The sequence below is a fragment of the Pantherophis guttatus genome, chromosome 4 (assembly GCF_059756535.1).
Source record: "Pantherophis guttatus breed Tessera chromosome 4, ASM5975653v1, whole genome shotgun sequence".
NCBI classification, from domain to species: domain Eukaryota; kingdom Metazoa; phylum Chordata; class Lepidosauria; order Squamata; family Colubridae; genus Pantherophis; species Pantherophis guttatus.
In genome coordinates, this window is record NC_142066.1 from 122782485 (window position 1) to 122808545 (window position 26061).

At 40.1% G+C, this 26061-nt stretch overlaps 1 protein-coding gene and 1 pseudogene across 17 annotated transcripts in view; one reads left to right on the top strand and one right to left on the bottom strand.

Annotated features, from left to right (window-relative positions):
- SNX13 (sorting nexin 13) overlaps positions 1 to 26061 on the top strand; it is a 161033-nt gene that overhangs the window by 92313 nt on the left and 42659 nt on the right. For all 16 annotated transcript variants that reach the window (XR_015734022.1, XR_015734023.1, XM_087892706.1 and 13 more), the window contains 3 exons: positions 10983 to 11121; positions 24240 to 24328; positions 24765 to 24864. Coding sequence is in view for 14 of the 16 variants with exons in the window: in XM_087892706.1 (XP_087748832.1) it covers positions 10983 to 11121; positions 24240 to 24328; positions 24765 to 24864 (328 nt within the window). In the remaining 2 variants the exon portion in view is untranslated. The remainder of the gene's footprint in view (positions 1 to 10982; positions 11122 to 24239; positions 24329 to 24764; positions 24865 to 26061) is intronic.
- LOC148114334 (uncharacterized) lies at positions 17257 to 20682 on the bottom strand (annotated as a pseudogene). Its single transcript, XR_015733645.1, has 3 exons — positions 20503 to 20682; positions 19903 to 20199; positions 17257 to 19799 (listed from the first exon to the last, which is right to left on the bottom strand). The product of XR_015733645.1 is annotated as an uncharacterized LOC148114334 (transcript).

Consider the following 26061-nt stretch of genomic DNA (forward strand, 5'->3'; position numbering starts at 1 on the left):
AGCTGTGCTACGCGTGGAATGCTCCGTCAGATGTGATGGCCGAGGCAAGGAATGCAGTTTGTACGCCTTGGAGATCGTCTGCCAAATCCATCTGCCAATGGTGGAGGAGACCTTGGAACCTAAAGACACTGGAATAAAGGAAACAAACAAGGACTCTGTCCTACGGAAGCCAGCAGTCCTTTTGAGATAAATATGAAGGGCCCTTGGAACATCCAACGTATGCCAGCGCCGTTCTAAAGGGTGAGCTGGATGCGGGCAAAAATTTGGGAGGACCAGTTCCTGCATGCAATGGAAAGTCGTATTGACCTTCGGGATGAAGGAAGGGTCCATACGAAGGACCACGCGGTCAGAATGAAAAATGCAAAGGTCACTTCGTACAGAAAGGGCAGCAATCTCTGAAATCCGCCTGGCAGAGGTAATTGCCACCAAAAAGGCAACTTTGCATGACAGGAGACGGAGGCTGGCAATCCTTAAGGGTTCGTACGGGGCTCCTGTAACGGAGTTCAAAACAATAGATAGATCCCAGGTGGGATATCTGTGTACCATGGGAGGACATAAGTTAGTGGCTCCCCGCAGAAACCTATGTAAAAGAGGGTGTTGAGACAAGGAGGCAAGGGACCCACAAGTGAGGACCATAGAGATAGCCACCATCTGCCTCCTAAGCGTATTGGGTGAAAGTCCCCTCTCGAGTCAGTCCTGGAGGAAAATCAGGATGTGAACAATTGAGGCCTGAAGGACAGAAACCACCATCACACCAATCACAAAAGGCACACCAAGTGGCCGAATAAATGCGGTCCATGAATGGTCTCCGAGACGCTTGGATGGTCCGGATAACCCTGGAGGGGATGTTGTCCCTACTCAGAGGGCACCGCTCAAGCGCCAGGCGGTCAGTTGGAGCCACCAAAGGTCCAGGTGGACCAATGCCCCCTGGCTGAGTGAGGCCACACCCTGAGGGATCCTTCGGGGGGGGGCACTGACAATGATTTGAGGTCGGAGAACCAAGATCACCGGGGCCAATGTGGCACCAGAAGAATGACCTCCGCTTCTCCAGTATCTTCTGTACCACTCTTGGAATGAGTGGCATTGGGGGAAAGGCATAAAGGAGCCTCTCTGGCCAATGACTGCGAAGAACGTCCACTCCCTCCGCCTGAGGAGCTAGAAATCGAGCATAGAAGCGGGGGAGCTGGGCATTTTCCGGGGAAGCGGTGCACCTCTGGAAGGCCAAAGAGGTTCAACAGGTCCTAGAAGATAGAAGGATACAGGTGCCACTCCGTGTGGTCGATAGTCTGGTGGCTGAGCCAATCCGCTTGCATGTTGGATGTCCCCGAGATGTGCTCCGCTGCCAAGGAACGTAGGTGACGCTCCATCTATAGACCCAGTCTGGAAGCCTCCAACATTAGACTCGTAGATCTGGTGCCCCCCTAGCCGTTTATGTGAGCCTTCGTGGCCACATTGTTGGTACGGACCAACACATGTTGGTTCGTGACCAGTCGGCGGAAGTGTCTGAGGGCCAAATAGACTGCACGCAGCTCCAGCCAACTGATGTTCCGGTGTTGCTCATGGGCTGATCATAATCCCTGAGCTACCTGCGTCTGAAGATGTGCCCCCCAACCGGAAAGGCTGGTGTCTGTCGTCAATACCAGATGGCGAGGCTCGTTGAAGAGCCGCCCTTTGGAAATGGCTGGAGACCTCCACCAGGTTAGGGACCTTCTGACGCTGGGGGGGAACCCGGACCCTGGCTTGAGAATTGCCTTTGCCCGCCTTCTGAAAGGGCAAGAGAAACCATTGAAGGTTCCTTGCATGAAGGCGAGCCCATGGGGTAATGTGGATGGCTGAAACCATCTTACCCAGCAGATGGGTACCTTTACCTAAGGTAGACAGCAAAGCCAGGGGAACCTTACACTCCTTCTGAACTTTACCTACAAATTCTTTAAGACTGACCTGTTGCTCCTGAGAAAGATAGACTTTACCCTCTAGGGAATCTGTTGCTGCCCCCAGATACAGAATACGTGTCAACAGAGCCATTTGACTTTTCGCTATATTAATAGAGAAGCTGTGCTCTCGGAGACAATGCATAGTTACTTGGAGATCCTCTAAGGAAATATATTTAGAAGAGGACTGAATTAAAATATCATCCAAGTAACATTGGACACGGACAGGGATAGCCCGAAGATGAGCCACCAAGGCGGTTAGTACCTTAGTAAAGGCACAGGGAGCAGAAGACAGTCCAAATGATAAGGCATGGTACTGATAATGCATATCAGCATAGTAAAACCGCAGATATTTGCGATGTGGGGGAAAAATGGAGATATGTAAATAAGCCTCAATGAGGTCAATAGAAGTAATGAAGTCACCCTTCCTGATGCCAGCCAAAATTTATAAACAACATAGTCAGTCTTTTAAGGTCCAGAATTGGTCTCCACCCATCCGAGGACTTGGGGACCAGAAAGAGCAAGGAATAGAACCCTTGGCCCGTCTGATCCTGTGGCATCTGCTGGATGGCTCGAATGTCCAGTAGGTGTTTCACGGCCAAATCCATGAGGGCCTTTTTGTGCCCGTCTTTAGAGACGGGACAGCGGGACACCAGAGCCTGGTGGCTCAGCAGACTGATAGCATTGTGATTAACACCAGCTGTCTGCAATTACTGTAAGTTCGAATCTCACCAGGCTCAAGGTTGACTCAGCCTTCCATCCTTTCTAAGATAGGTAAATTGAGGACCCAGTTTGTGGGGGCAATAAGCTGACTTTGTATAAATATACAAAAGTATGAAAGCTATTGCTTAACGCATTGTAAGCTGCCCTGAGTCTCCGGAGAAGGGCGGCATATAAATCAAATTAAAAAAAAAAAGAATAAAGAAACTCAGAGGGGTGTAGAGAATTTCAAGGGATAGACCAGATCTTACCGTATCCCTGACCCAAGAGTCCGACATGAGAATGTCCCATCGGTCAGCAAATAGAGCTAGCCTGCCGCCGATGGAACCGTCAGACATGCAGCTATCGTTGGCGGCGGAAAGGACGGCTTCCTCCTCCTCGAAAGGGCTGCTTGCCAAGGAGCGTTCTACCTCTGTATGACCTGTCTTGGGTCCCCCGCTATCTAGGTACGAAGAACCCCTGAGAACAGGAAGGTCCAGTGCCCCAATCAAAACCCCTCACAGGAGACCTACGAAAAAAGGGAGAGAATCGAGTGTCAGTTTTGCGTTGCGAAGAAGGCAATATTTTGCATTTATCTTTTGACTCTATGAGGAAAGGTTCCAAGGAAGAGGCAGACAATTTGCTCCCCGTAAAGGGGGAAGACACCAGATGCCACTTGTGATGGGTGTCTGCCTGCCAATGTCAAAGCCGAACCAGCTGGCGCGCCGCCACCATTGAAGCCATAGACTTCGAATCGAAGCAGGCAGAGTTGAGGGTGGCGTCTGCTGAAAACTGGACTGCTGTGATTTTATTTAGATCTTGCTGCAGCCTGGAGTCCTCAGGAGGCAATTTGTTTTGGAGTTGACTCAACAGAGCAGTGTCGCCCTGTTGAAGAAGGAGGCCGTGGTGGCAGATTTAATCGCCAAGCCACCCCCAAGTGAGCACATTGGAGAGTTTGATCAGAGCGGCGTTCCTCAGAACGAAGACCTTCATCTGGTTCGCCTGGGATGTCAGTGTGAGGCAGTAAGGCTGTAACAGGGGCGTCAACCATGGGTAGTTGGAAAAATTAGCCATGTCTGGAGTCACGTTAAAGAAACGTTTGTCCAGGGAAGAAGGAGCCAGGCAACAACCACTGGCATTGAATAACATCCAGGAAAAGCGGAGGAGCTGGAATAGAATTAACAGATTAGGTTGGCTCAGAGAAAAGGCGGGCCCAGTTGCGCCACTTGAGACGCTTTAAAGAGTAAGGATTTAAAAACTACCGGAGGGAAAAGACCGGTAAAGGCCGGTTGTTCCGGCTCAAGGTCCTTGTCATCAGACAAGTCCGGTTCCAGGTGGTCGACAGAGCCGGCAACTCTGATTCCAGACAGGATAGCAGATCATCCTGAATGTCCCTCCCAGGAGAAGCAGAAGGCACAGATCTCACAGAAGGAACTCTGCCGGGACGCAGATGACCAGCTTCCAGCGACATCTGTAGAGCCCTGGAAAAAAATCTGTTGCAGATTATCAGGGAGCACATAGTCTCTATTGTGTGTGAGAGAGGATTCAGTCACCCCTGGAACTTGGCTTGGAGCGGCCTCCGTAGACCCCACTAGAGAAGGAGGAGGAGGTGTTGAGGCCATAGAAGGGCCCCACAAACCTGCAGTGGAAGCAGAAATGGGACAGTCCTGGAGAGAAACCTGGTCAGGTGTCACCACAGAGGGAAGAACCTGGGGAAGCTCCTGCAAGGGAAAGGTCTTACGCTTGCTGGCTTTATTGCAGATTTTCTGCAAGGCCTGGTCCCTGCGCCTCTCGTCCCTGATGGCAGCTGAGCTGTGGCTGCAAGGGGTATGATGAGAGCAAGACTGTCTGTCCCTGGGACCATGTCCATGTTACCAGGGGCTTGAGTCGCTCCTGAGTCCATGCTCAAAGGCACCCTATCAGCCTGCCCAGTAGACCCAGCCTTCCAGCCATGTTTTGATTTAGAAAGAGCCTTAGGCATCCTTATTGTAAAAATGAAATGTCCTGTGCCTGTTATGAGCAAGGCAGATCAAAGCCAATGGCACACTGGTCCCCAAAATGGCTGCCAGCCAGTAAAAGAATTGCAAATGGCCGCCTTAAATTCAAAGAAGTCACTCAGGGCACTTCTTCTTGGAGAAAGCTATCTGTGAAAAACCCTCCAGTTCAATTAGCTGGGAAATCCCCAGCCCTAGATAGACAGCAGAAACAAGGGCCCTCTTGGGTAAGCACAAAGAATAAGTGCAAGGCACAAACATGCTACTAGAAAATTAAGCATGAAGTTCAAATGGCCGTTACCAGACAATGGAGCGTGAAGCTCCTGATGGCCACAAAATGGCTCCTAGCAGCCAGGCAGTGGAGCGCGAAGCCCCTGAACGGCCAAATGGTGCTCAACGGCCAGGCAATGGAGCACAAAGCTCCTGACGCCCAAAATGCTCCTCGCGGCCAAAACGGCTCCCAACAGCCCAACAATGGAGCAAAAAGCTCCTTACGGCCAAAAACTGCTCCCAATAGCCAGGCAATGGAGCGCAAAGCTCCTGACACCCAAAACGGCTCCCAATAGCCAGGCAATGGAACGCGAAGCTCCTGACAGCCAAAACCAATCCAAACGGCTAGAGAAAGGCGTGAAACTTCTGAAACTCAAACAGCGGTCACTGATAATAATGTGGCTGCCTCTGGGATTGTTGCCGCCAAGCTGGGAATGCTCGCCGCGGAGGGCTGGCTCCGATGTTTTAAGCAGGTGGTAGCAATGGGAGCTTAAGCTCCAACAGCTGATCTTCGCATTGGACGGCCTCCGGCAAGATGAAATAAACAATGGCCGTCTGCACAGCCCTCAATGGAGCGCAAAGCTCCTCGCCAAATTCTCCAGCTCCCTATGTTCACCCCAATCCCCCAGGAGAAAGGCCTTCAAGGCACTCCGAGATGCCTGCTATACAACGGTTGAAATGGGGGGGGGGCATATCCCCTCACAGACAGGCAAGCCTGTAGGGAAAGGAACCAAATCCAATGAGGACAAGGTTCCCAGTAACTCACAATTCGATGAGAACAACAATAATCAAAGTCTAAATGTCAAAGACAGCAATCAGGAAAGGTAAAAGGAAGGTGGGTAAGAGACCCAGCCCGGGACGTCTGTCCAGCCTGAAGGACTGAGAAAAAAGCTGGATAATCCTAGCAACAAGGGCGGAGCTGAATTTTGCTACAGACTCAGTCCTTCAAGCTGAACAGGCAAGAACACCCATTCCTGGCTGCTGTTTCCACCCACAATGGAGAATGTTTCTGCGGTCAAGTGGCCAGCATGACATCAAGTAGTGCAGAGCATAAGCACGGACCACTGTTACTTTGCACCAAAGAGGTGGCCCTTTATTTATTTGCATTTTGCATGCTTTCAATTGTGAGTAACAGGAGGTAACACAGTGAGAGGATTCAAATCACTAGAGCACAGATCTTCTCTTTTGAGTAGTTAAAAGTTTAAAATGGTTAAAAATTTAACCATCTACGTATTAAATTGCAACTATGTGAGCATTTGAAAATGGGGATGCTTCACCCTTACAAATGAGAATAACCTTAAATGCTTATAGCTAGCAGTTTTATTAGTAAGAAATGGAAATTAACATGAAACTATTAAAAGACAAGAATGAGCTATCTATCCCCTTCCCCCTCAAAATTATGGTAGAACTATTCAGAAACTGGTCATATCTACAACATGGAATTGAAAACGCTATGTTGAAAAATTTTAGCTGACCTGGAATAATTGTCCAGACTTGTACAGCAATATGTATGAAAATTGTCAAATGTAAATCTTTTCTCCTACTTATCAGAAATTTCTGATATTTCACATGCACATACAAAAACAAAATATCTTGATAAGTCATAAATATTTTTGAACATGTTTTTTTGGATTGATGTTGAGCTGTTTAAATATAACAAAACAAGATGTACTTGAAGAAAAAAAGATGACATATTTAAAGAGAAACGGTTCTTGCAAGCCATTAAGGATGGAATGGCTCTATTACATGTTGAAATGGCTTCCCAGGATCGAAAATTATTGAAATCTTTTGGACATAACAAATATGCAATGCATGAATAATGCTTCTAAGCCAGAAGGCTGAACAAGAAGTGGTGTGTGTGTGTGTGTGTGTGTGTGTGTGTGTGTGTGTGTGTGTACGGGACAAAAGACTGGAAGGATTCTTAATTGGCTATGGTAAAAATTGGAAGCTGCCAAAGGAGATTAACAAATTCTTTCTGTCAAGGCATTCTGTGCATTAACTTTTTTTAAACTTATTATTTTGACTGTATTAATAAAGGTACATAATAGTATTCAGTCAGATTTGCAGAAAGGTGTTAAGTTTAATTTTATTCCATGTGCCAACTTTTGTTCTGAAATTTATTAAAACATGCAATTTGATGAGGGTTGCAAAAATATGTATATTAGGATATACTATATAAAAAGTACAGTATATATAGTCTGAATCCTATATGCAGCAATAATCTGAGCTGTTGTTTAAACAACACTTTTTTCAAGTTTGCAATAAATAACTTGTTCTAGCTGTAAAGTTACTACTCTTAACAAAATGTGGATTGAGCTTTTGGAATAGATATTTTTAAAAAAGAATAGCAATAATTATATTTCAGAAAGTATGTATTCAGTTTTTAAATAATTGATAGGGGTATGTATACATTATAGCTTATCAACATTTATTTATTATTTTATAAAAGTTATTGGCAGCCCATTTTACCATAGGGTAACTCTGGATGGCTTACAGGCATAAAATATGTCTTACGCAATTAAAACATGAATAAATTAAAATCAAATATTAAAATCTAAGGACACATGGGGAGGGGGAGGGTGGAATGGGGGGAGGTGGTATCTGTTATTGCTTGATCATATCAGGGAGCAAGATGTTCCAAAGGACAGAAGCCACAGCAGAGAAGGCCCTCCTCCTAGACCCCGCCAGCCGGAATAATCAGGTTGACAGAATCCACAGCATGCCTTCTCTGCTGACACAAGTGATAAATTATCTTAAATCTGTATAACCAATATTTAGCCTTAATTTTAGGGGAACAGTTCATTTATAAGCTATAACTGAAATAATAATAATAATAATAATAATAATAATAATAATAATAATAATAATAATAATAATAATAATAATAATAATTTTATTTCTATACCGCCCTTCTCCCGAAGGACTCAGGGTGGTGTACAGCCTATTAAAAACACAAAATAACATCAGTTAAAATAGTTTAAAATTAAATAAATTCAACTAAATTTTTAAAACCCCAGAAATTTAAAACCCAATTTAAAAATGTTATGTTGATAGCCCAGCCTGGTGGAACAACAGGGTCTTGAGTGCGCAACGAAATACCCGGAGGTCAGAGATCTTACGTATTTCCGGGGGCAGTTCATTCCACAGGGCTGGGGCACCCACAGAGAAGGCCCTCCCCCTGGGTGTCGCCAGCCAACATAACTTGGCCGATGGCACCCTGAGGAGGCCCTCTCTGTGGGAGCGAACTGGCTGGTGGGAGGCTATTGGTGGCAGAAGTCGGTCTCAAAGGTACCCGGGTCCTGTGTTATGGAGCGCTTTAAAGGTGGTAACCAGCACCTTGAATCGCACCCGGAAGACCACTGGGAGCCAGTGCAGCTCGCGCAGGAGGGATGTCACGTGGGCGCAACGGGTTGCGCCCATAACCACCCACGCGGCCGCATTCTGGACCAGCTGGAGCCTCCGAGTGCTCTTCAAGGGGAGCCCCATGTAGAGAGCATTACAATAGTCCAGCCGGGAGGTGACAAGGGCATGAGTGACCGTGTGCAAGGCATCCCGGTCCAGAAAGGGCTGCAACTGGCGAATCAGGCGAACCTGATAAAAGGCCCCCCTGGCCATGGCCGTCATATGCTCTTCTAAAGACAGCCGTGCGTCCAGGAGGACGCCCAGATTGCGAGCCCTCTCCGTGGGGGGCAAGGATTCACCCCCAATAGTCAGCGATGGCACCTGCTGACTATATCGGGACGCCGGAAGCCACAGCCACTCAGTCTTGAAAGGGTTGAGTCTGAGCCTGTTCCTCCCCATCCAGACCCGCACGGCCTCCAGACAGCGAGACATCACTTCAAGGGCATCGTTGGGGTGGTCAGGGGTGGAGATGTACAGCTGAGTATCTTCAGCGTACAGATGACACTTCACCCCAAAACCACGGATGATCTCGCCCAGCGGCTTCACATAAATGTTGAACAGAAGGGGCGAGAGGACCGACCCTTGCGGCACTCCCCATGCGAGGTGCCTCGAGGTCGACCTCTGCCCCCCTGTCAACACGAACTGCGAGCGGTCGGAGAGGAAGGAGGAGAACCACCGCAGAACAGTGCCCTCTATTCCTAACCCTCTCAACCGCTGCAGCATGATACCATGGTCGATGGTATCAAAAGCCGCTGAGAGATCTAATAGGACTAGGACAGAGGAGCAGCCCCTGTCCCGAGCCCTCCAGAGATCATCCACCAATGCGACCAATGCCGTTTCAGTGCTGTACCCCTGCCTGAAGCTCGACTGGCACGGGTCCAGATAGATAGCTTCATCCAGGTGCCGGGGAAGCTGTCGTGCCACCACGCTCTCAACAACCTTCGTCACAAAACGAAGGTTGGAGACTGGACGGTAGTTAGCTAATTCAGCCGGGTCCAGGGAAGGCTTCTTGAGGAGGGGCCTCACTACCACCTCTTTCAAGGCGGCAGGAAAGGCGCCCTCACTCAGAGAAGCACTTATAATTCCCTGGAGCCAGCCTCGTGTAACCTCCCGGGAGGCCAGTACCAACCAGGAGGGACACGGATCCAATAAACACGTGGCGGCACTAATCTTACCCAGAACCCTGTCCACATCCTCGGGAGCCACAGGATCAAACTCCTCCCAGATAATCTCAAGACCTGCCCTCATCTCCCATGGACACATCCAATCGGAGTCCAAGCCCTCCCGAATCCGAGCGACTTTGTCATGCAGGAATTGCACAAAATCGTCAGCACGACCCTGCAAGGGATCTTCCCGCACTCCCCCCCGAAGAAGGGAGTGGGTCACCCTAAACAGGGCGGCTGGGCAGTTCTCTGCAGATGCGATAAGAGCGGAAAAATGGTTAGATTTTGCCGCTTTTATCGCCACTAGGTAGGTCTTGATATAAGACCTCACCTGTGTCCGGTCGGAATCGGATTGACTAGTCCTCCAAATGCTCTCTAGGCATCTTTTCTGACGCTTCATCTCTCTCAGCTCCTCAGAGAACCAAGGAGCCAATTGAGATCGGCATCGGGTCAGAGGCCGCAAAGGCACGACGCGGTCCAAAGCTCCAGCGGCCGCACTCTCCCAAGTGGCCACCAGCTCTTCAGTCGAGTCATGTGCCAGAGTCTCAGGAAACGGCCCAAGCTCTGTCAGGAACCTTTCGGGGTCCATCAGGCGCCTGGGACAGAACCATCTGGTCGGTTCCGTCTCCCTGCGGTGGGGGGAAGCAGTAGGAAAGTCCAAGAGAAGGAGCGAATGATCTGTCCATGACAAGGGTTTGATGTCTAGGTCCCTTCTACCAAGATCATTCAAGATCATTTTGTCAGAGACAAAAATCAGATCCAGAGTGTGTCCCCCTATGTGAGTTGTGCCTTGAACTAACTGGGTCAGGTCCATGGCCGTCATGGAAGCCGTGAACTCCCGGGCCACCTCTGACGCTTCCCCTGCAGACGGAAGGTTGAAATCCCCCATGACAATAAGTCTGGGGGTATCAACCGCCACCCCGGCAATGACGTCGAATAGCTTGGGCAGGGTCGCTGCCACGTGGCAGGGAGCCAGGTACGTAATCAGCAAACCCATCTGTACCCACGGCCCCACTTCACAAAAAGGGACTCACATCCGGCTATCTGAGGAACAGTGGTCTCCCTCAGACAAAGACTTTCTCTAATAATCACCGCCATTCCCCCACCCCTCCCCTGGGCCCTTGGCTGATGAAATGCACAATAAGCATTTACATAATATATAGTGTACTTTGTTTTCTTTGAAATTGTTAGTTAATTGGTAATACTGTTCAAAGTAGTGCTGACCCAAAAAGAAAGGTAAAGAATGATGTATATGCCATTAAATTGTATTATTCACAAATAAAATGAATATAATCATAAATATAGTCACATATGTGCTTCATTGGTAAACCTTAAATATTTTTATTGTCTGTGGCTTTAAGGAATATATACAATGATAGAAGGGAAATAATAAAAGCTGAGTTATTCAGAGGATACAGATTTTTTTAATATAAATGCAGACTTTAAAAGCAACTGCTTATTTATATATAAAATTCACATCTGAAAAATGATTTTATTAACATTTTCTTTTTCACATATTTCAGATTCGTGATTCAATTTGCAATTATGAGGCCTTTATGAACATTGTTAAAGTAAGTGATAAAATAGGAGAGTTAGAAGCAGTAAGAGACAAAGCCACAGAAGAACTGCAGTATCTTCGTTCCTTGGATACAGCTGGAGATGGTTAGTACTGTTATGTTTATAGTTATTATATAACCATAAGATGCTGTCTATTTTTTCTTCACGTAGCATTCTCCTAGAAGTTAGAAATTTATAATCTTTCTTAATGGACAAATTTTCTACTTAAGAATAAGATAATGTATTTTTCGGAGTATAAGACGCACCGGAGTATAAGACACACCTACCTTTTTTGGTTGTTGTTTTTTTAAAAAAGTTTTTTTTTTAGACAAACACACATACAAACATACAATGTATTTTCTTTGAACAGAGTATTTGGTGGTTCACAAATTTAAACAGTGTTTAGTCATTTCAATTAAATTTACAATTTCTATATTTCCTTTTTGCCATATTTATTCCTTATCTTTTTTTAAAAAAACAATATTAACCTTCATTCTCATCTTTAATCTTAATCAAATTCAATTTTCCCCTTCTATTCTATATTATACCCCTTCCCATTGTCATCTATTTTTATATCCATCCTCACATTGGTTAATTATTTAATATTGCAATTGTTTAATACAAATTCAACATTTTATATAAATCAATTAGTTATAACTATCTTTTTTGTATATTAATCAATATGAACATGAATATTCCAATTATTTCCATGCAATCCAATTTCTTACAAATCAATTAATTATATTTACCAATAATAAACCAAATAATTTCCCCCATATATTCCTCCAAACCACAACTTAACCATTTCTGCTTTCAACACAATATACAATTAATAATATCTCAATTATTACAATTCCCTAGTTAAATAGAGCTTTTTTTCTTTTGTGTTTTAAAATCTTGAACTCTCCTCTTTTGCCCTAAATTTCCCATTGTTTGCACCTATCTTTTTTGGTGAGGAAAAAGAAATAGAAATCTCTCTCTGCTTCATTTTGTCACTTTGCAGGAAAGAGCCTGCTTTACTTTCAGTTTCGTTTTTTCAGCATAGGGGAAAAAAATCTGCTCGCACTCTTTGCAGCAAGCAGGAGAGCCCTGCGCAAAACAGCTGAGAGCAAATCAGCTGAGAGTTGGGAGGCTGATCTAATCAACTTGTGCTAATTAACTTGTGCTGAAGCTGAAAGGGGCTGTTTTTTCTTGCTGTTTGCTTGCTAGAAGGTAACTGCTGCGAGGCACAGGCCAAAGGGTGGGGGCCAGTGGGTGGGCAGGGCTACATTCGGTGTATAAGACGCACCTAAATTTTCACCCCCTTTTGGGGGGTAAAAAGGTGCATCTTATACTCCAAAAAATACGGTAATTTGAGAATTTTGGGGGAAAGCCAGAATTTAAGGTGTAGAATGGAGATACAAGTATCCTGGCAGTTTTTAATTATGCTTCATATAAGCACAGTAAGCTTCTTGGATGTTGGATGGCTAGATAAATTTCCATAACTGACTATTTTGGAATAATAAGAACCTTTCCTCTCTTGAATGATAAGCTATTTATGATTTTATTCGATTGTTGTTCTGGAATTCAAATCTGCATATAAGCTTGCCAAGGTGAGATATTATATAGTTTGAAGCTGTGTCCGGTATGCATAAAACTTCCCTTGAAAAAGCTTACTTATTCTACTAGACATTGTAAAGGGAAGACAATTTTGTAAGTAATTGTATGCTGAAGAAATGCTTGCTCTGACAAATTGTGGAATATAGTCTGTATTCCCAGGAGGACGGGCAGCTTTCCAGAGGGCAAAGAGGATGAACAACTTGAAAAGTTTGAAGAGAATTAAAATGACTCCTCCCTCACTATTCTTTTTTTTTTTAAGTTTTTTATTTTAAACATAGTTAAAAGACATACATACCACATATACAACATATACAAGAATCTTAGTTTCTTTTTCAGCTACTTAACAGTGATCCATTTCTTACTATCTATTAATATTTACAGATATTATGTTAATTTATTCAGCCTTTTTCTCCTATTATATTTCATTTCTACTAACATATTAATTGATATATCACATTTTTCTCTTTCCCTTCTTCATTCCTTTAATTTATTTCCTTATTTTTCAGCCATTCATACCAATTATTCCACACTTTATAGTATTTGGTTTCCTCTTTCCCCTGAATTTCTTTAGTTAGTTTATCCAGTTCTGCACATTCCAAAATCTTTTTAATTATATCCTTATCTGGTGGTGATTCTTCTTTCTTCCAGTATTGCACATATATAATATATGCTGCTATCAATATATGTAATATGAGATACTGTGTTTCTTTAGTATAATTTCCTATTGACATCCCTAATAGAAACTGTTCAGGTTTTCCCTCTATTGAATTCTGGATTATTTCTTCGATCCAATTTTTAATTTTCTTCCAAAAAATTTTCGCTACCGGGCATGTCCACCATTGGTGGTAGAATGTTCCGTAACTAATCTTACACTTCCAGCATTTCGGAGAATTGCTGGGGAACATTTTCGCTATTCTTGCTGGTGGGAGATGCCATCTGTGAAACATTTTCATCTGGTTTTCCTTGTATGCAGTTGAGACTGTTAATTTCATATTTGTTTTCCCACTTCTCCAACTCTATCGGATAATTAAAATTTTGGGCCCATTTGATCATCGTTTCTTTCACAGTTTCCTCTTCCATTTTATACCATAAAAGAAATGTGTATATTTTACTAATTAGTTTTTGTTCATTCTTTAACAGAATTTTATCAAGGTCAGTTTGTTCTACTCTAATTTGATCCGTTTTCCTCTCCTCAATATATTTTGATCTTATTTGTAGGTATGACCACCATTGTATTTCCCTACCTAAGTCCTGTTCCAATTTGTGTTTTGCTTTTAGAGTTCCCCCCTCATTAACAATATCCCTATATCTAATAATTTTGGACCAGTCTACTAAATTTGGGTGTGTTAATATTTCTTCTGGGGAGATCCAGGATGGTACTCCTATATAGTGATGTTTCTTAATTTTGTTCCAAATTGTTAAAAATGAGTTCCTAATTACATGTCTTTTGAAATATCCATGAGTGTTCTGTTTTTCCTCCCATAGAAATGCGTGCCACCCTACATGAAGATCTTGTCCCTCTAATATTAAGAGTCTTTTATTTTCTAATTCTATCCACTCCTTTATCCAAACTAAGTCAGCTGCTTGATAATAGGTCTCCCAGTCCAGGAAGGCTATTCCTCCTCTGTCTTTTGATTTTGTAATACTTTTAATCTGATTCTGGCTTTCTTCCCTTGCCAAATAAATTTTGTAGTCATTCTGTTTAATAAAAAAAAAAAAATCCATTCTAATCGGTATAATCTGCAAGAGGAATAAAATTTTGGGCAAGATACTCATTTTTATTGCTGCCACTCTTCCTGTCCATGAAATTTGCAGCTTTGTCCAATTTTCCAAATCCTTCTCAATTTGCCAAACCAATTTATCATAATTTTCTTTTTTGATTGATGAGCTTCTTGCAGTCAGGCAGATTCCCAAATATTTTATTTTTTTTGGTAGTTTGTATATCCATAGTCTTTTCTAATTCTATCTCCTGTTCTTTTGTAACGTTTTTAGTTAATAATTTTGACTTATTTTTATTTATTTTTAAACCTGCCACTGCACCGAATTCCTCTACTTTTCTAATCAATTTAGGGCCTGATTTTAGCGGGTCTTCGATTATAAAAACCATATTGTCTGCATAGGCTTGAATTTTATACTCCCCATTCTTAATTTTCAAACCTATAATCTCTTGATCTTCCCTAATTCTATTTAAGAGTAGTTCCAGTGATAGGATAAAAAGAAGTGGGGAGAGTGGACAACCTTGTCTTACTCCCTTTGTTATCTCAAATCCCTCTGTCGTGTCTTGATTAAATATTACTTTTGCTGTTTCTTTTGAATATATTTTTTCAACCATTTTTCCAAATTTTTGTCCAAATTCCATTTTCCTTATCAGTTTTGTCATAAATTTCCAGTTCAGATTATCAAAATCTTTTTGTACATCAAGGAAAACCAGTGAAATTTGCTTCTCCGAGTGTATTTCGTAATACTCTAATATGTCAACTATCATACATGTATTATTTTTAATTTGGCGTCCTGGTAAAAATCCGCTTTGGTCTGGATGAATATGCTTATTCAGAATCGTTTTTAGTCTTTCCACAATTATTGACATAAACGTTTTAGAATCAGAATTCAATAGAGAGATAGGCCTGTAGTTTTGTATTAGTTGTTGGTCCGAATCTTCCTTGTGTATAAGTATAATTAATACCTCTGACCATGATTTTGGAATATTTGTCTCCTGCAATACATCATTAAATATTTCTTTTTTTTTATTGAAAAGTTCTATAAGAAATACAAACAATTTTCTCCCCCCCACCCTTTCCCCCTCCCCACTTAATAGAAAATTTACCTTTTCTTATACATAATAAATCCTACATATACATGTTTCCCTTAAAGAAAGCATTAAAATAAGACATTTTAATTACATTCGGAGTTACTCTTCTTCTCTTTCTTCCCTCATTCCACAACAAACCTTCTTCTTCTCCTCCTTTCTTTCTCTTCCCTCCCTCCTCTTCTCTCCTACTTTCTCCTGCCTCCTCTCCTACCTCATCCTACTTCCTTTTCCTTTCCCCCACTTCTCTCTTCTTTTCCCCCTTCTCACCTTCACTCCTACTCCTGTCCCCTTCCCTTCCTCCTCTCCTTTCTTCCATTCCTCTCCCTCCCTCTCCTCTTCCTATTCTCTCCTCCTTTCTCCTTTCTAACTTCTTTGCTGTGAAATATTCTCCTCCTTTAGTATCTGAGCAACTCCTGTATTCTAATCGTAGATACTTTCTTCTGTTAAAATATTTCTCTATTCACTTTTTTCCCACCCCAGCCCTTATCCCACCCTCCCCACCCCCCCTGACTTCCCAGAGCAAAAACAGGGTATAGCATCTAACAAACATATGCTAAAATAAACTAACTAATTATAAAGTTCAAAACTCCCACACGTTCTTTAACTCCCCTTGCTCCAATTCATCAACCTCCCTTTTATAAGTTCTCAAAACCAATTAAGTTAAATTCATTCTTCCTAATTATAAAAAAACTTTTTCTTGATGTATAATCCAATACTTCAGCAGTATTACAAACAGTAAAAATCATGAATAAGTTCCATTTCCATACCCTCGAACATCATTCTTTTTGAACATTACTCCCTAATGAAATTTAACATTAATCCTCTTTCCTTCAAAAAAATTGGGCATCTTAAAATCTTACACATTTTATCTCATATATCTTTTAGAATAATATAATCTTATGTTAAACATTTAAAAAATCTCTTAATACCATTAAAACACTTATTTACCAAATATAAATTTCAAAATCTACAGGAGGATATCTTTCAAATTTTCAATTAACCATTTTAATACCTCTAACTTTTTAGAAAACAGCCCTTTTACTATCCAAAACTAACTATCATTTTGTAATAGAATTCTGAATTTAACATTAATCCTCTTTGCTTCAAAAAGTTGGGCATCTTGAAAGCTTACACCATATATTTCATATATCTTTTAAAATAATATAATCTTATGTTAAACATTTTAAAAATCTCTTAATACTATTAAAACACATATTTGCCAAATGCAAATTTCAAAATCTACAGGAAGATATCTTTCTTAATCTTCTGTTCTTCTCTTCTTTCTATATTTTTTCCAATCCTTTTTTTTATAAGTTCTTTCAACAGTCCCCCCAATTTTATTTTTGAAAATTTTTAAATGTTGATTTGAGGTTGATGTTTCTGAAATACTCGCTCTCTTCTTGAGGTCACATTTTCTAATTTGAAATCCCCATTTCGACTCTTCTTGCTTGTATAATCATTCAGTCTATTCCTTTGTCCATGTAACCAGAATTTAATGCCATAAAGATTGTCAGCTTGCAATAAAGAGTCTATTTGTTGCTTTTCTGTCAATTGAATGGAAACGTCCACCAAAACCTTTGTTTCAACTGTGCCAGCCTGCCTTTCAATCCTGACAGCCTCTCGATCTTCCAAAAACAAACTCCTCTGAGTAATTTCCTGCTGGCCCTCCAACAACTGCTTATGTTTTCCCAAGCTGTTTTTTGAAAAAGCTCTTTCAATTGTATCCAAAAGAGCAAAATTAAAAGAGTCTAGAAGTTCTTGAAAAACCTGAACAGTCACAGCTTGACAATTGCTGATTCACCAGCCCTGATGTCAGCCATATTTCAGCCACTTTGTATTCATCCAGCTATCAGGACAACAATTCCAACTATTTTCCATACAGTATAAAAGCAAAATTTTAATTAAAGTCAGTACCAAATTCTTTTCCTCGGTACCAAATTCTTTTCCTGGCCGCTTCGACTTTAAAACTTTCTCTTAAGGTGTAATCCGGTAGCTGTATCACTGTTGCAAACGTTAACAAGCATTAATAAGGACTTTCCCTAGTAGCTTCTTCCTCCCGCTCTCAGGCGCCATTTTCTGCATTTTAAAACGGAGTTAAAGTGTTACTTGCAATTTTTTCCTTTTTTTCTCCTGATTTGCTCTGTCTGCAATCAAAGTAAAGATGTTAAAAGTCCCCCCATTTATTTTCAGCAGATTGTGGTCGCGGCTTCTAGCTCCACTTTAGCGGAGTCGTTCCTGGTCCGGAGCAGCTTGACAGGCTTCAATAGGGAGCCCACACCCTTCGCGCCCCAGGATTTCTCCTGGTGCACTTGGGGGGCTCTACCTCCGCCTGTCGGCTCTTCTCTCTCCCCTTTGCCCGGGGAGAGGGTTTTTTGCCGCCAGACAGCTGTTTTTTGGCTGTTCTGGCGGCATTTACGGTGCCGGGGATCGGGCGCTCATGAAAGAGCGTCAGCGATGCTCGCGGAGCCAAACCAGAAGTCCATCATTAAATATTTCTAACATTAGCCCTCCTATCTGATTTATTGTATTCTTATATAATTCAATTGGTAATCCATCAGGGCCTGAGGTCTTATTATTTTTTTGTCTTTTTATAGCCATCCCAAATTCAGTTTCAGAAATTGGTCTGTTCAATATTTCTTTTTGTTCATCTGTCAATTTACAAACATTTATTTCCTCCAAGTATTTTTTAATTTCCGATTCTTCTTTTTTTTCTTGTGTATATAATTTAGAGAAGAAATTATAAATTATTCATTTTTTATCTTCTTTTCTGTATTGAATTGCCCCTTCTTCATCTTTCAGGCATTGTATCTTTCTTTTATCCTTTTCTTTTTTCAGTTTGTAGGCTAACCACCTATTTATTTTATTTGCATGCTCAAAATAGTTTTGCTTCGCTGTCTTTATTTTCCAGGCTAATTCTTCCTGTGTAATCAAATTTAATTTATGTTTTATTATCCTTCTTTCCTCTTTAATTTTCTTGTTTTGGGGATCTTTATATAGTTTTTCTTCTAATTTTGGGAGTTGTTCCTGTAGTTTATTTTGTTGTTGACTTTTCTCTCTCCTTTTCTTTGCAATATATGCAATCGAGACCCCTCTGATGCAAGCTTTTAGAGTATCCCAGAGATTTTGAGGCGAGGTATCTTATTTTTTATTTATGCTCGGAAAGATCTCTATTTCTTTTTCCATTCGCAATTTATATTCTTTCTCCTTACATACATACTGATTTAGAGTCCACCTTTTATATCTTTTTTGTTCCTTCCAATGAATTATTATAGGGTTATGGTCTGCCCAATCGTTTATTCCAATATCTATTTTTTCAATTTCCAATTGCAATTGTGTTGACATCCAGGCCATATCGATCCTGGACCAAGACTGATGTGGATGCGAATAATAAGTGTATTGCCTCTCTTCTTTATTGATTTCCCTCCAGGTATCTTTTAAACCTAATTCTTGTGTCATAATGAAAAACTCTTTTGGTAATATTTCTTTCTTTCTTTCTTTCTTTTTTTTTTTTTTTTCTTCTCACTATGGTAGTCTTTTTTACTATCCACTATAGCATTATAGTCTTCTATTATGCAAATGTTTTCTATCTCCTACTATTTTATTATATAATTTTTTATAATATTCTTGCTGATTTGAATTTGGAGCATATATCACAACTAATAAAAATAGTTTGGATTCAGTATCTAATTTGACCATTAAAATTCTGCCTTCATCATCCACATACTTTAATTCTGATTTTATTCTTTCTTTTATGTACACTGCTATTCCCTTTTTTTGTTGTTGTTGAGATAGAGACACACATAATTTCCCTAATTTCTTATTTTCCAATAATTTTTGAAAGCCTTTTTTTATGTGAATTTCTTGTAGACAAATAACATCTATGTCTAACTTCTTTAATTTTGAGAATGTTTGTGTTCTTTTTTTCTGTATATTTAAATCATTAATTTTCACGGAGAATAACGATATTGCTTCTTCCATCCCTTACTGTACTTGTTTTTTGTATTTCTTGTCTCTCTCTTAACTCTTCCTCTTCTCTTTCTTCTCGTTCTTTATCTTGGGCTTTCTTTGCTTCTTTCTCTCTTTCTATTTCTTCTTCTTGTTCCTCTTCTTGACTTTTACTTTCTGATTCGTCCTTACTTTCTTGTTCGTCTTCCAAATAGTTTTTGTAAAACTCCTGTGCTTTTTCTACAGAGTCAATTTTGAATTTTTTATCTTGCCACATAATAAGGATTCCTTCCGGCATAATCCATCGGAACATCACTTTGTGTTATATTAGTTGGGATGTCAGCTGATGATATTGTTTTCTTTGGTCTCGTATTCTCTGTGGGATTTGCTTTAATATAATAATCTCTTTTCCTTTATAAGATACTGTTTCCTCTCTGGATTTTTTATATATTTTGTCTCTCATTGTTTTTTTTACTGAATCTAATGTGTACTTCTTGTGCCAATTGATGACTTCTAATATAGTTATTATGTACTCGGAATATTTCGTCTATTGAGTCTATTACCTCCTCTTTATCTCTTTGTGTTAATCCTGATATTATTTCACTCATCTTCCCTTCCAAATCTTCTTCTTTCTCTTCCGCCACATTCTGAAAACGCAAAAAGAAGGAAGCTTTTTCCATTTCTAAATATGCGATAGAATCAGTCAGTTCTTTATTTGCTTGTTGAGCATCCTGTTCTGCCATTTCTAGTTTCAAATCCAATAAGTCTACTTTAGATTCTATTTTTTTGACTTTCTGCTCATTCTCTATGTCAAGTTTCTGAAAGATGCCCTAATTAATTCATGAGCCATGATCCAAACTTTAAAGGAAATATAGTCATTTATTAGGAGCAACATTCCGGCAATACTCGGATGCAGTTAGGACTGATCCCATGTAGATTTACGTTCCCCTATGACCCTGTCTCTCCCCTCCTCTCTGGCCATGTCATAAATCACATTCTCCAATTAACCACTTTGGCTGGCTGTGAAACCTTTTTTCTGATTGCGGTCAGAAAAAATGTATGGAATTCACTTCAGTTCTCCCTCCCTCCTGCTCATGGCAACTTGAAAACTTTGCAAGTTGACACTCTACTACTGTTTGTTGTATATTCTCCATCTTCTCCTTCATACTCTTTAAATCTTCCTTTAATTCCCCTATTTCATTTTTAATTTCTTTATGGAACCTTCTAGCTTCCTCTTGGTGATCTGCCATCTTTTCTTGAGATTTCATTAAAATCTCTTGAATCATTTGTAGCATGGTCTGCATAGTACTCATCGTTGGTTCCATCTTATCTTTTTCCTTTCCCAGCATACTTTCAATCGAACGCTGGGTTGTGGGGGAAGGCATCAAGGTTGGGGTTGATACAGTTTTTTTTCCAGTTTTTGTTATTGTTGTTGTTGACATTGTTAAATTTCTTGTCAAGTTCCTCCACAATTTCATAAAAAAATTTAGAGATCATTCTAACCTATTACAATTCAATTTAACTAATCTTAAAACCTCTCACTTATGATTGTTATCTATTTGTTATTATTTAATCCTTAAGCCTTTTAATCCTTGAATTTTAAATTACAGTTTTCTAAAGCTATTTTTTATTTAGAGATTTTACCCTGTTTTAAACAATCCCTTTTTCCGTCCTATATATATATTCCCCTTCAACTCTTAATCTTCTATGTAACAATAAAGCCTTTTCAGCAAAACAAAATACCCCCCTTCTCCGGTTACAATTACAATTTCAAAAATACTCCAGTTACAATTTCAAAAATAATACTCAAACCAAAATTCAATCTTTTACAGCAAATTTCTCTCTTTAAAATTCTTTTTTTTTTAAGACTGCCTTCTTCCAGTTCTTCCACACCTTATTGCATCAGCTTGTCCATTTTATTGTTATCACCCTTGCCACTCTTCACTCCACCATCCGATCTGTCCCACTTCTCAGTCTTACACCAATTTACATTCCACTGTCTTTCCTGGTATTTATAAATCCATAGAATTTGATTGTCTATTTTAATTTTCTGACCACAGTTTTCTTCCCAATATTTTCTGTCCACCTACACCAATTTTATCAATTAAGGAGAGGAAAGTTCTCAGTTCTAATCTTAGTTCCAAAAATCACTATTAATTTACTCTTTTTCTGTCTAACATCGTAGTTCCTCCGCAATAATCCTGGTTGTTACTTTGTATTTTCTTTGTTGCTTCTACTTTCACTCCTTCCGCCGTCTTTGCTGTCTTCGTTCGATCGCCTCCTTTTAAGCGCACTCCCTCTCGATCGCTGCTTTCTCTGCTCCCCGCGTCTCTCTTTCTCGTAATCTTTTTTTAAGTATCACTTTTTCTTTCTTTCTCCGCTTTCAAATGATCACTGCCGCTGATACCACTTTTTGCTTCCTCACTAAGGCAGCCGCCATCGCTCCTGATCTGCCTTAAAGGCAGATTTTTCCCTGCAGGATTTAAGGGGTCCGGCTTTCTTTCTCCAGGGCGCTAGGGTCTCACCCAAGAATCAAACCTTCCCCTTTAATATTCCAGACCCCCTGAGCCTGGAATTGCCCTTGAAAGGGCTCCAAATCAGGAATTAGCTGGGTTTTCGGGAGCTGTCAAAAGCACCCTCACCCACTCCGCGAGTCGTCACTGACTATTCTCATAGTCTATCTCTAGCTATGCAAATAGTTGCTTTAATCCAGCAAGATTTTGTCTGTAGGTGTGAAAGACAATAAAGGAAACTACTCTTAAGTAATTCCAAATCCACTCTTGGTTCTTGGCAATTTATGCATTTGTAAGGGCTGAATTTGCTTTGAAATACAATTTTATTTTAAAATGAGTTGTCCATCATAATTAATTTTGTGCTAAATAATGAGTTAATCCCTAAGTTTTCAAAAATTGTACTTATAAAAACCAATATACAGTAAGTGCAGTGCATATAGAATAGAATAGAATAGAACAGAACAGAACAGAACAGAATTCTTTATTGGCCAAGTGTGATTTGTTTTTGGTGCATATGCCCTTTGTGTACATAAAAAGACAAGATACATTCGTCAAGAATCATAAGGCACAACACCCAGTGATAGTCATACGGTATAATAAGCAATCAAATCATACTAGGAAACAATCAATATAAATATAAATTGCAAGGATACAAGCAACAAAGTTACAGTCATGCAGTCACAAGTGGGAGGAGATAGGCGACAGGAATGATGAGAAGACCAATAGCAATAGTAATGCAGCCTAATGTGAATAGTTTGACAGTGTTGAGGGAATTATTTGTTTAGCAAAGTGATGGCATTCGGGGAAAAACTGTTCTTGTATCTAATTGTCTTGGGGTGCAGTGCTCTATAGTATTGTTTTGAGGGTAGGAATTGAAACAATTTATGTCCAGGATGCAAGGGGTCTGTAAATATGCTCACAGCCCTCTTTTTGACTCGTGCAATATACAGGTCCTCAATGGAAGGCAGGTTGGTCGTAATTGTTTTTTCTGCAGTTCTAACTATCCTCTGAAGTCTGTGTCTGTCTTTTGGGTTGCAGAACCAAACCAGGCAGTTATAAAGGTGCAGATGACAGACTCAATAGTTCCTCTGTAGAACTGCATCAGCAGTTCCTTGGACAATTTGAGCTTCCTGAGTTGGCGCAGAAAGAACATTCTCTGTTGTGCTTTTCTGATGGTGTTTTTTATGTTAGGTGTCCATTTTAGGTCTTGAGATATGATAGAACCTAGAAAGTCTCTACTGTTGATACTGTGTTGCCTAGTATTGTAAGAGGTGGTAGTATGGGAGGGTTTCTCCTAAAGTCTACCACAATTTCTATGGTTTTGAGTGTGTTCGGTTCCGGTCGCACCACAAGGCTAGTTGTTCAACCTCCCGTCTGTATGTGGATTATATCCATAATGTACTCATGATTTTAAAGTGTATTTCATTTAGAATGAATGCTAGCTTTTAAAATATTTTCTCATAGAAAAATATAATATAATCTACTAAAATAGTTCACAATAGCCAAATTTTCATTGCCAGCACATATTAACTTAGTTTAATTTAATTTAATTTAATTTAATTTAATTTAATTTAATTTAATTTAATTTAATTTAATTAATTAAATTTATATGCCGCCCCTCTCCGAAGACTCAGGGTGGCTCACAATACAATACATTAACATCAGCTGCCTGCAATTATTGCAAGTTCAAATCTCACCAGGCTCAAGGTTGACTCAGCCTTCCATCCTTTCTAAGGTAGGTAAAATGAGGACCCGGATTGTGGGGGCAATAAGCTGACTTTGTATAAAAATATACAAAAGTATGAAGGCTATTGTTTAACGCATTGTAAGCCGCCCTGAGTCTCCGGAGAAGGGCGGCATATAAATCAAATCCAAAAACAAAAACAAAAACAAAAAAACATTTTAAAAAATCATTATAAAAAACATTTAAAAATTAAAAACATTAAAAACATTAAAAATTCATTCATTCCATTCATGGCCGGATCTCGCCAGATCACAAGAGCGAGATCAACAGCCCCAGGCCTGCCGGAAAAGCCAGGTCTTCACCGCTTATCGGCAGGCCAATAGGGTAGGGATGGCCCGGACCTCAGGAGGTAACTGGTGCCAGAGAACTGGGGGCGCCACAGAGAAGGGCGTACCCCGTGGGCCCACCAGCCGGCATTGTTTAGCTGATAGTTAATAGTTCTGTGCTTATCAATAACAGCATTGATTCCGTTTTGAAAAAAAAATGCATTCATTTTTTTCAGAGACATTTGATTATCTTCTTCTATGTAGCCTTAAGCAATACATTTCCAATTCATTAAGAATTTAAATAGATGTGTTTTATCCTTTTAAATCTTACTTGATTTTCTTTTCAGATATTAACCATATAAAAAATCAGATAAATAGCTTACTCTTTGTTAAGAAAGTATGTGATTCAAGAATACTGAGGCTACAGTCAGGAAAAGTAAGTATGTTTCATGTATTGCGATTATACATAAGCATCTGAGCCAACTGAGACTTGATTTTCTAAATCAAATAATAGAGCTCAGTGTTATCAAAATCTTTTGCATTGTTTTCAATAGTTAATGAATGTCGAAAGCTTGAATTTGTCAGGTTAGGTTCTCATATCACATCAGTCTAAAAAAAACATACTAGTTTTGCATATATCTGATTGCTACTGAACTAAGATCCTAGCTCACGATAAAGAATTTATTGCCAATCCATTATCAAACAAATTTTTAAATTGTACATGCAAGTTAAAGTTAAACTTTATTCATGAATCACTGTACCTAAAATCTTACGAGAAGACATCATCCCTGATTTTGATATGTAGCAAAAATAAGCCATGTTGTATAAATATTGCATAGCCATATCTATTAATGTATTGTACCTTTATTCAGGAAATAGATACTGTGAAACTGGCTGCAAATTTTGGAAAACTTTGCACAGTCCCTCTGGACAACATTCTAGTAAACAATGTTGCACTACAGTTTTTTATGGGTAAGAAAACAGTAGTTGGAAATGCATATATATTGCATGATTAAAACTGTAGTACTGTAACAGGATGCTATAAATGTGCATGTATTTACCTAAAAATGAATAAAGATAACTGATGTGAGGACTTTTTTGATTCCCATCTATTTTTTTATTCATTAAACAGATTTAATGAAAAGATGGCTGTTTCTCTTTCTCAAATATCCACACAGTTAAGTAAGCTATAGGTCAGGACTGTCAAAGCCGCTTGCTTCGCGGGCTGTATCATGATGTATCACAATGTTTTTTGCCTTTGCGGAGCCAAGGTGGTGTGGCCTGCACAGGCTGTGTTCAGCCCGTTGGCCGCCAGTTTGTCACAACTGCTGTAGGCCATAGAAATGTAAACAAATTCAGTCATTAATTCTATTTAAATTTAGTATTTTATGCCGATTGGATGGATTTTAGATAGTATCAGCTTTTCTCCATTAAAAATATCAAGCAAAATAATATAACCTACTGAGATTTGCCTTTAAGCTCTATGGTGGTTACTGTTTAAAAAAGATCATCTATCTTCAACATTCATGTCAATGAATCTGAATATGCATGAAATCCATAAAACACTTGTTTTCAATTCAGAAAAAATTGGTTTGTTCACAGTATTCTGTAGAAACGTTCTTGAGTTGGGTGCATTATCTCAATATAAAAATTTGAATGTTTCATGTTTTATCAGGTCACATCTTAAAATCCCATCTTGTAGCTTTTGAAAGCAGTGGAAATTTAGAAGAAACTGTATGCTCTCTTGCTCACCACCCAAGGATCACAAGAATAACTAGTCTGGCAAATGTGTCACATTTCTTTCAATTATTTCTTCCAAAAAAAGCTGCCTGAAGATTAGGTGGTCAGGAAGAAAATGAAACCTAGTCAGTCCACTGCCACAATTGGAATTTCTTTCAATAATGTTTCAAAGTTCTTCGTGTACTTGCCTAAACTTTGTAGACCTTTGACTCCATTACTTACTTACTAAATTCATCCAGCAGTTTTAGCAAAGCAAGGAGATATTTAAGGCATATTTTGGCTACCATAATTTTAAAAATTACTTTTGACTTATTGGAATGAGAACATGTAGCCATGTAACATTCCCATTACTGTTGTTTCATTAGCTACCAGTGTGTTTCCAAGTACAGTACAAGTAATCCTTGAAGTACAACAATCTATTCAATGAAT